The following is a 10,545-nucleotide window of genomic DNA, read 5'->3' on the forward strand; positions in this document are numbered from 1 at the left end:
ATTTAACATTTCGATAGAAAAAACAGTCTGCTCACTTAACATTTCTTCTTAAATGAGATGTTTCTACGAGGGGGGAGGCATCAGTTCAGCCGATGGCTGCTCTGTTCCAGGTGGCCCACTACGCCGTGCAAACCACCACAGGACCCTGAGATGCATACGGCTACTGTGAAACTCAGCCATCACTTTTATTTTCACCAGTGCATGTTTCTACTGCCACATGTGAACCATGTTTGCCTTGTGGTACGTTGGCTGCCGTGCCAGGCTGCAGCAGCAGGAAGCGATTAGGACTCGCATCAACATCTGGCAGCTTCTCAAGACACCGTAGATCAAACTGGACTGAGTTATCCTTTAATGTCAGATGCCCTCTGCTGCATATTTCCATGTCTCTCTTCTCGCAGCAGTTCACCTTCCAGTCAGAAAGAATTTCTCAAATTCTTGAACTTAACTCAAACCGCCAGTGTTTTCTAGTGGATCTTCATGTTGATAAGGACAACAACGTGACTGCCCTCCGGTGGAGGAAAACAAAACTGAACTTGCAGTAAATGTTTATTTCACAAAATCAAACACGGCTGTGTGAAAGTGTCAGGGAATTTATTTTTAGTACAACTGACTTGGCGGTGCTACAGTCCTGCAAACGCTCAACTAAAACAACGGAGGACGTCATCGGTTGGTCCCACATCACTGGACTCCACGTCTCACGGTCTATCTGTGCTTCTTGAACGCTGCAAATAGAAGTTGGTGATTATTCTGATGGAACAGGATTCAGATGCAAAAAAAATGAATGTGCTTCTGAAATATGAAAGACTAAAAAGTCTACTGCTTTAATTCCTAAAAGCACTTTTAGCCCCTGTAAAAGAATTTGTCCAGTCTGGTATGTTTAATAACCTCACCTCTTCTCTTGGTTTTCTTCTTCATGACTTTCTTCTTTTTCTTGGGACGATTGCTCTCACCGTCCTGCATCAAGAAAGACGAAGCAGCCAAAATAAGAGAGTCGTCAAAAATCAAAACAAAACCAACAACTGTTCCATTCATTGTTTGTCTTTTTACCACCATCTTTGTTTCACTTGTTTTACTGTCCCGAGTGGATTCCTCTCACATAATTTTTTTTCTGAGCTCCCCGTCTGAGACGGCTGTAGCTTCTGTCTGTTTGACAGATTTTCCTGTCTGGGTCATTTCTGCAGTAAAGACGTCAGGGAACTTTCTCTCGTCATTCATTTAAGACTCAGTAAATATTGGCTTATATTGGGACCAACACAGTTCCCTCTCTGTCCAGAGAGTTTTGAGTTTACGTTCATTCTGCTTAGGTACAGTGTCTCACTGCTGCCGACACAGCACCAGAATAAAAATAAGAATAAAATGTAAATAATTAAAATGTCCTGTTCTGTTCAGTCTAGATCCATGTGCCAATTAAATTCAGGCCAGCTGGTCTGCTGCGCGATGATGAGAGTGGAGTTTCCCCTCATCAGCAGTGTTTCATGTTTCTGTCAGAGCTCACCTGTCGGTCCTCGCCACCTGTCAGCGCTGTGATGTCGCCGAAGTGCGTGATGCCGCTCAGCTGGCCGGTCATGGCCATCATGCCTCTCTTCCTGGTGTTCTTCTGATTCTTTGGCATGTTGAGACGCACCATCATTGACTCCTCATAGTTTTTCCTGCCAAAGAAGAAAGAGAAGAAGAAACTTGTTCAACAACAACATTCAGAAAAGTGTTTTCTGGAAAAATAGCTAGACGTCCTTATAAGGAATTCATTAACCGGTGTGTCTCGTCGCGGCTCTCCCGGTCGCTCTGGAAGTCTCTCCTGTCCCTGATCTCCTCGGGCGCGTCGCTGTACTGTTGTCTCAGCTCCTGGATCACGGAGCTTCTCAGGGCCGCTCGCTTCTGACGCTCCACCTGAGCCTTCTTCCTGTCGGCCTCGGTCACGTCACCATCTGCAGGAAGCAAAAGAAAACAAAAAGCCAGCTCTTGTAAAATACATTTCACAGCATGAATAAATATTCCCACCAATCTGACTAAATTTTCACAGCAACTCTTTAACTCTTTAATCTTTTAATAAAAGGAAGCAAAGAGCAAAAAGCTGTTTTAAAAGACAAACATTACCATAATGCACTGGGGCGATCTTTGGAGGTACATATTTCCTGCCACTAGAGTGGGCTGCTCCTGTCTCTGAGGCTGCCGTCCCCTCAGCTTCGTCTTCAGAACCCTCACTGTCATTCAGCTGGTTGATTGATTGAGCAGACAGATAAAATTATAAATAAGACTGTGACGAATAAATGTCTGTTCACTGTTTACAGTAGATATAAAAGTCAGTGATAATGTGATGATAAAACGAACAATAATCGCATACAGGAAAAAACCAATGTGATATTCAGAGGACACAGATGGGTCAGGGTGTAGCCTGTGCTGAGGACTTACTTTGCTGATGAGGTTTTCAGGATTAGGACGCAGCTGCAGCGGGTCATTTTCAGCTGAAATCAACAAAAGATCGGCTGCTGTTAAGAAGTCCTGCACCACAGCGTTCAGTGGTTTCAAGTGTTTAACAAGACTTGTTGGACTCGACGTTGTTGCTCAGCAGACGGAGCAAACAGGAGGTTAACTGAGCAACAACCATGAAACACGTCAGTCCTCATTGTAACTGGCCATTAACATTTGTCATACTGTTTATTTCCAAGTTTGAGAATCTGATGTAGGGTCTTACAAGTTAATAATTTACTTCAAACAAATACAATCTTTGTTTCTTCACAGTTTGTCCGTCCACTTTATACTCTTTTTGTTTGAATCATATCAGCATATCTTCCGTATATTTTTTTGCGCTTGGTCGCTATAGTTTCACAGGACTTTCAGTGTAACTAACCGACTTCGTATGGTTGTTATATAATTATTAATAATAATGGTATTTATGTAATATGAAAAAGCGCACCCACACCCAGTGTAAACATGTACGGCCGTCTAAAGTCCAAAGACAGAACAAGAAACTAGTGTTTTCTAGTGATTGAGCAGTGTTAAAACTCCACAGGGAGTGATATTCAAATTTTTTTAAAATTGCAAACACTATCACAAAAATCATATCTTTCACATAGACAAGATTAGAAATCAGATATCTTGAGGCGGCGGTCATCGCATCTTACCTAAACTGCCAGTAACAGCCGTGCGCACCAGTTTGTCTATCTGGTACTTGAGTTTGTGGTCAAGGGGTCGCATCTTCTCCAAGACCTTAAACAGAAGAGGGGAAAGTGATGAAACCCTGCGTCATATAAGAAAAGAGTGCTATTATTATTCTTATTACAACAACGTCTCACTGTTCTGATTGTGACCACTCTGTCCAAGGCTTCACTGTCTTTTATTTTGCCTCCTTCGCTCTTGATGCTGATCAGGTGAGTGAGGTCCTGTAGGTAGAAGAGCAGCAGGTGATAGCGAAGGTCCAGGAAAGACAAACCCTGCAGAGAGAGAGAGGCCGGAGTCAGAGAGGGCACGTCACACACAAACACATGGTACCATGTCCATAGGTTTTAAAATATTAACCACAGGTCCTGTCATCTACTTAAACTGTACTGGTCCTGTCAAAAAGACACTGGAGAGACAGGGTCAGTTAAATATGAGCCAGAAGATTACGTAATAATGCACAACCTGCCTTCAGACGATACTTTGGTGAAGAAAAATTCTCCGACACACTTTTAAATTAATAAATGATATATGATAAATACATTTTGCTCACCTTCGATGTGTTGAATGCCCCATCTTTGACTCGAGTCAGCAGCTCCCGGACGTGACTGGTGACTGAAGCCACCTGAAGAGAGGAGAAAGACACTTTCAGGGAGGAAGACTCACATCTACAGCTCCTCTGTCAGCGACTTAGACTCATATCTGCAGCTCAAGGGTGAGGGGCAACAAGGGTGAGGGGCAACAGCCATTCCAGAAAGAGATGACGATCGTTTTCCAGGACGTGTACCAACGCAGTGGTATCCTCTTGCCGACTGTGATTTATTATGAGTGTGTGTTGCTTCCACTGTTTCTTCGGACTTTTACTTCCCCAGTAATGAACGTTTGTTGTCGTACCTGTTCTGTGAGGTTGTTGAGCAGCTCGACAGCTTTGGGCAGATCGCTTTCAATCAAACCCTGTCAGAGGGTCAAAGGACGGTCAGAAACACAAAGACACTAGAATACATACAACTTTCTGTGGAGCAGGGCAAAAAAGCTAGCTAGCTGGTGGCTAACTGATAGCTTCGTCTTTTTAAAACAACAAAACGACTGTAACCAACAAATGGTGGTCGGTTCCAGAATTCATATATATCCACCGGAGAGAAGTTTAATATCTAGTATAAAAGACATACATGAATGAAAGTATTTAAAAATTACCATCTGACTGTACTCACGTTGTCAACAGGGGCAGCCATTTTGAATTTACACTGATCTACGGAAGCCGCAGAGGGTCTCGTGTAGCGCTATTACGTTAGCGCTCGTATCGTCATGGTGGTAACCAGTGAAGGGACAAGATTTAAACTAAGATATCGTGTCCATAAATTAATATGCATGAGTTTAAAACTTCCCAGTAATTAATCAACGACTATATTAATAGCCAACAACCGTAAAATCATGAATAGTCTTATAAATAATAACATAATAATTAACAAATTGACTTTTTCTTCCCTGTCCAAGCGTTTTTTCCACCTAACGTTAAGTATGTGCGCGAGAGAGAGGAAGAGCGACAGAGGAAGTGATGGAGTGATCACCATCATCATCATCATCACCACCATCAGAGGAGGAGTACCTGCCTCCTACTCTCAGACCATCTCCAGTCACAGGAGCCTGAAGAAGAGTCATGGTGAGTCACATCAGAGTCAAATTACAACCTGTCACTAAGTCAAACTAAACTTTAAATATAACCTGTGCTGGATTTATAAGAAGAGCTGATGAATAAAGAGACAATGATAGTGAGTATTGGTACTGTAGAAAAAGCTCAAAGTATTCATATTCATTTTTTATATTTGTACTTTTCTGTTTAGTGATGTAGGGCTACATCTAACAATTATTATTTTATGGTCATTCATTTCCTGATTAGTTTATCAATCAACTGAACTGTTTTGTCGAGAAGTGTTGAGAACGTTTTTTTACATTTGAATGTCAAAAAGTTTTCTGTCACAGATGACCGAGAAATCCAGCAGATATTCACATTTGTGAAGCAGTGATCGTATTTTCTATAACAAATGTATCTCTTTTATTAAGTGATTATCAAAAAATGTTCATGAAAAAATATTAATAAGTACAAGTATTTCAGATGTAATGTACTGTTTATTTACTGTGAAACCATTTATCTGGAAGATGAGAGTATTTATGACCTGCCCTCAGACCAATTACTGTGCATTATTACTTTAAAAAGAAATACAGAGGCAGAGACTCAGATGGAAACCCTGACACTCCATTATGAATGAAACTCCTGCGTTCTTACTTTAGTTAAAGTAGAGTTATAATCAACAAAATATTTTAAATTATGGATAATAAAATTACTTGAAATTAAACAGAATGAGTTGAATTATGATGTATTTAATATTGATTGCCAGATGTGAGCAGTATTTCTATGTTGTAGCTGGTTGTTGTTGGATAGTTTTAAAAAACGAATCTGACAACAACAACTGTGATCTCTTACATCGTGTTTTTATGTGTACATGAGAGAAAAATAACATGAAATAAAAACTCATCTGTAATAAGGGAATTAATACATCATTATATTGATAAATAATAAAATAAAATATCAGAAAACTGCACCTGCTTCTCAACCTCAACCTGATCCATGGTCAAACCCCATGGATCTTTCTTTCAATTCCATTATAGGCTTCAGCCTATTCCTTTTGATTTTGTGAGTTGTATCTTGTGAAATGGACTGATGTTAACGTGTATTTAGTTTCTTTTTCAATTGCACATTCACAGAAATTGTCATGCTTTGTTCATTTTAAAGTAAACCGAAATAAACTAATTAACTATCTAATTATAAATGCAAAACATTATATTGTAAAGTATAAAAGAAAATAAGCAATTCATCATGTGTTTAATGAGTAAAAAGAATCTTCTAACTGTCTCTTCCTGCCTCTGAACCCGTCCAGATGTCTGATTCCAGGGTGTCCTCTGTCATCCAGGAGTGGGCGAGCCCGTTCCCAGGTCAGGCCCACACCATGCACCCCGTCACCTCCGGCCAGGCCGAGTCGACCGGTCAGCTGGCTCAGATGGAGATGATGCCATACGGCCAGTCTCAGTTGATGATGAGGGAGGGCGGCGAGGACAGAGTGGCCGAGCAGATGATGGGAATGTCGTACCTGTCGTACTCCTCATCCTGTATTGGCAACGCGCCGAGTGCTGCCAGCACCAACCATCACCACCAGAGTCACGGCAACAATGAGCAGGTGACCCTTCTGATCTGTGTTCGACTGATCAAAATGTCTGTCTTAAAAATGTACTCATCCATAACATGTTTTTGTGACCTCCAGGACTTCTCCCACTTCCTCCTGCCGACTCTGAGGGCCCCGCTGACCAAGAGAAGCCTCAGCAAGGACAGCGCAGAGTACCGGCTGAGACGCGAGAGGAACAACGTCGCCGTGAGGAAAAGCCGGGACAAGGCCCGCAGGAGGATCCAGCTGACCCAGCAGAGGGCCATGCAGCTGCAGGAGGAGAACCAGAAGCTGCAGATGAGGATAGGGCAGCTGACGCAGGAGCTGGACACTCTCAAACACATCCTGTCACAGCGACACATGCCAGGGTCTGAGGAGGGAGCGGCGGGGGAGTCCAGGATCTGAGCACAGGTCAAAAACCACCATACCCATCAACAGCTAGGTCCCGGCATCACATCCATCGTCAGGGTCTCTCACAGTCCAAAGGGTGTTAGTGTTTTATGAAGCAGAAGAAAACATGTAATCATTAAAAAGAGTCCTGTAGAGGAGTAGAAATGCTAAATGGAGCACTTTCTGTTATAATAATAAATAGAGTGGTTTAATCATAGTTTAAGATTGTAAAACTGTGACGAGTGAAACCCTAACACACGGGCAGGACAGTAGTTTCGACCGAGGACACGATGAAGACACCATCCTCTCAGCCCTTCACCTCGTTCGAGGTCCAGATGCTTAAAACTTAAACATGGAGAAGTCTCAAGCTTGACAGTTACATCTCTGCCTAGATACAAATGCCGAACAGTGATCAGAAGAGTCGATGTTTGTGACGAAAGAACAGCATTTTATGTTTATGAAATCAAATCAATAAAGTTAGCTTTTTCTGTCTCAAAAAAAAACAACCACAGGACCCCTGGGAAACTGGTAGAGACTCTGTTGCCGTAGACTGACTCGTTCTTTGATTTAAGTTTAACAAATGTTGCCTCATCGTCTACCTGATACTTTTGTCGTTGTCCGAAATGATTGTTGCCCAACAGAGTTTCACAACAACCTGTGGTTTGTAGGGGATTCGAAAGAAATCCAAGTGTCTTTCTCCGCATAATGCTCTAGGTGTGTGTGGGATTATTTGAAAAGATTTTTGAAACTGTTTTAAATCTTTAAGGATTTCCCCTTTTTTTATACATGTGTGTTTATAAAAAAAAAGTATCGTAATGCACTGTGAAAGCAATACTGTATCATGTATGTTCTTAAATAAATAAATAATTGCTCGTGCCTACATGAAACTTTGATCTATTATGTGCGCTGGACAATAGTTTGTGACGGCTGATCCTGATTCAACTTCCAATGCACCTCACGTGATGCAACTTATAGAACGCGAGGCTTTGATTTAAAGAACGTGTGATTATGTTTTATGCCCTTTTACTGATCCAGCTTCTGTCTCCTTTCATCGGGGGAGGGAGGGGAGGGGGAGGGGGGACATGCACCTGTCACATCATTTACCAAAAGTTGTCTATACCACAGAAACGGACGTCATGCCCTGGACCGTTGTGCACCAGCGGTTTCCCTTTGTGGGATAGGCCAGATTTCGACACAGCGGAGGACGGAGACGAGGAGCGCAGAGATGGTATCAGTGTTTCGGGGCTGCCAGGGCCTTCCTGTGGCTGGGGTGGCAGGGAAGGGACAGAGAGATAGGGGGTGGTGGGGGTTTTTAATAACAAAAGTTACAAAACATTTGAACTCTGTGTAAGAATGACCAAGAGTAGGACTCACAATTCAGCTGCAGCTTTGTTTTCCACTCTCAAATGAATATTTTAATTTTTTTTTTTTTTAACCTAATCTCAGATTTGTTTTATTGCCTGTTGGGCAACAACGACTTAATGAAGGGACACGGATACAGATGTTCACTTCCATTTTATTTTTATATTTCCTTATGTTTATATTGCATGTTTACTTATTTAGTAAATTTTTTTTTACTGGTGTTTCTTCTATGTTTAATTTCTCCTTTGCTGCTGTAACATGGCACATTTCCCCATATTGTGGGACCAATAAAGGATTATTTCATATTATCTTTTATACAAATGTACTTTTTTACTTTTTTTTCTTAAACACTGAACTGATAGTAACTTACAACATTACTTTAATAAGCACACACTGTTTAATTAATCCAACAGTGTTTCATCAGATTATAGATCACAGCCTGCACAGATAAATGGGCATCTGTAATATCACAAACTACAAAAGTAAGCCGAGGATTGACAAAAAATGCAACAATCTGTATCATCGAGTGCAAACACATTTAACACAATGCTGAACCCTTTTTTGATTGTTATTAGGGTGATGACCTACAAATACTGACATGATCCCATGAACCTCTCCCTTTGGGTGACAAACTCAATGCAATTACACCGGAGAGTGAAAGTGTGACACGATCCTGAGTGCACTTAGAGGCGCACAGTGACTTGTGTTGTGTGACCCGTGTGTCTGTTGAAATGTCCTGCAGTGTCGTGTGGGGCAATCTGTGGTCCCAGGACTGCAACATCTCCACAGAGTGAAGAAAGACTGTGTTTCACCTAATCCCTTCCAGGTTTCTCAACAGCAGCAGCAGCAGCAGCAGCAGCAGCAGCAGCAGCAGCAGAAGACCATATGAACCCCACCACAGCCCCAGTGGAGCGGCTCTACTCTTCTAGTTATTTTCTGTGGAAGTAACTGGGCAGCAAGTGGCAATTTTTGTCTCCAGATTAGCTGATCATATGTATCATATATATATATATATATATATATATATATATATATGTAAACAGCACATGATCTAGTTCCAAACACCAGAAATGTAAACTTTTAACCTATATTTCAGCACTTCTACACTTAAACACATTTCCTTTCTTCTTTTTTTTTCAGGTACATTGATTTCAATTATCAAACTCTGACAGTTGAGATGATTTTCATCTGAAGCTCATGATGTGTCATATTTTGGTGTTTAGAGGGGAAGTGCCAGTCACTCACACAAAACACATCGTCATGACAGAGGACAATAACATGAAATACATGATTCTATTACGTGAATGGCAGTGTCAGTGTGTGTGTGTGTGTGTGTGTGTGTGTGTTTGTGTGTGTGTGTGTGTGTGTGTGTGTGATGGACTCGGTGTAGCTGCCTTGTTGTCTGTCACCAACGTCTTACATGGGAGCAAACTGTGTTGGTGCCATCAAGTGTAGCCCAGCAGTCATTACCACACAATTGAGGGGGTGTTTGTCCATAAAAACATGGATATATTTTCAAGTGAACAATAGATGAAGTCGTCTAAATATGAATATGTATTCTCAATACAGCAGTTTACACACGTGACTTTCAAGGACACCAGCAAAAAAACCCAACAGCGTTTCTCCAACAAGACCAGAAACATTGACTTGACTGTAAACTATGATGCATAAATGCCCGTCGGTTTGTTTTAATGTGTATCATGTTCTCTGGGGTCAGTTCTAATTATTATCATTTGACCTTTGAGTATTTTCTACATGAAGAGAGGGACGATTCACATTTTGTATGCATTTTCTCATCCACGCAAACGACATTTGAACTATTTCCTTTTAATGAGAAGAGGAGGAACAGTGTATCAGACCTGTCTCTGTCCTGATCCATGATTTGTCTCCATCATGCGGCTGAGGACTACATGTAGGCCCACTGCTGCAGAGAGCACACAGGGAACAGAGTGCTCACTCTCCCGCTCCTTCTGCGAACCACTTCCAACATCAACCTCTACCAAAACGCCTGTTATTATTCTTTATTGGCTAAGTGCATTTGGTTGCTGTAATAAAAGGGCATGTTACGTTTTAAAAGACTAACAACTGTATGACTCTTAAAATTGCACTGCTCCTTTTTACACAAGGTTTAAAAGAAAATAAACTTTCAAGGTTTCTTATTTTAGAAAAGTGTTTCGTGTACCTGAAAGTCACTGGCTCTATTTAACTGCAGTATAAAGAAACAGATTCACCATTCTTGAATCAGTCCAGAGATTTTTATCCACCTGGCAGCCGATCTTATTTTTTTTCCACTGATTTACAATAATTATTATAATAATTTTATTTATATAGCACCTTTCAGAAGCAGCTTCACAAAGTGCTTTCACAAAAACATACAAATCACAGACAATTCAAATCAGCATTCCAACAATAATACGGT

At 41.2% G+C, this 10,545-nt stretch overlaps 2 protein-coding genes across 3 annotated transcripts; one reads left to right on the forward strand and one right to left on the reverse strand.

Annotated features, from left to right (window-relative positions):
* Window positions 1-574: 574 nt before the first annotated feature.
* ngdn (neuroguidin, EIF4E binding protein) lies at window positions 575-4,525 on the reverse strand. Of its 2 annotated transcripts, none has more exons than XM_035618905.2 (11): window positions 4,368-4,525; window positions 4,051-4,110; window positions 3,710-3,781; window positions 3,294-3,431; window positions 3,123-3,207; window positions 2,410-2,462; window positions 2,095-2,212; window positions 1,751-1,925; window positions 1,496-1,649; window positions 891-954; window positions 575-722 (listed from the first exon to the last, which is right to left on the reverse strand). In XM_035618905.2, the coding sequence occupies exons 1-11, from the start codon at window positions 4,386-4,388 to the stop codon at window positions 703-705; spliced, it is 960 nt and encodes a 319-aa protein (XP_035474798.1). In that variant the 5' UTR covers window positions 4,389-4,525; the 3' UTR covers window positions 575-702. The 2 variants fall into 2 exon arrangements, with proteins under 2 accessions (XP_035474798.1, XP_035474799.1); XM_035618906.2 differs by having other exon boundaries at window positions 4,351-4,405.
* A 135-nt stretch (window positions 4,526-4,660) lies between these two features.
* Window positions 4,661-7,644, forward strand: cebp1 (CCAAT/enhancer binding protein (C/EBP) 1). The gene is made up of 3 exons (XM_035618914.2): window positions 4,661-4,816; window positions 6,093-6,389; window positions 6,474-7,644. The coding sequence occupies exons 1-3, from the start codon at window positions 4,814-4,816 to the stop codon at window positions 6,777-6,779; spliced, it is 606 nt and encodes a 201-aa protein (XP_035474807.1). The 5' UTR covers window positions 4,661-4,813; the 3' UTR covers window positions 6,780-7,644.
* The last annotated feature ends 2,901 nt before the right edge of the window (window positions 7,645-10,545 follow it).

This window comes from Scophthalmus maximus, chromosome 21 (assembly GCF_022379125.1).
Source record: "Scophthalmus maximus strain ysfricsl-2021 chromosome 21, ASM2237912v1, whole genome shotgun sequence".
Classification (NCBI taxonomy): Eukaryota; Metazoa; Chordata; class Actinopteri; order Pleuronectiformes; family Scophthalmidae; genus Scophthalmus; species Scophthalmus maximus.

Coding starts and splice junctions, on each gene's coding strand:
- ngdn (XM_035618905.2), bottom strand. CDS start 4,388: ATGGCTGCCCCTGTTGACAAC. Junction 3,432..3,709: donor GGGCATTCAACACATCGAAG/GTGAGCAAAATG, acceptor CTCTCTCTGCAG/GGTTTGTCTTTCCTGGACCT. Junction 723..890: donor GAAGAAAACCAAGAGAAGAG/GTGAGGTTATTA, acceptor TTCTATTTGCAG/CGTTCAAGAAGCACAGATAG.
- cebp1 (XM_035618914.2), top strand. Junction 6,390..6,473: donor GTCACGGCAACAATGAGCAG/GTGACCCTTCTG, acceptor TGTGACCTCCAG/GACTTCTCCCACTTCCTCCT.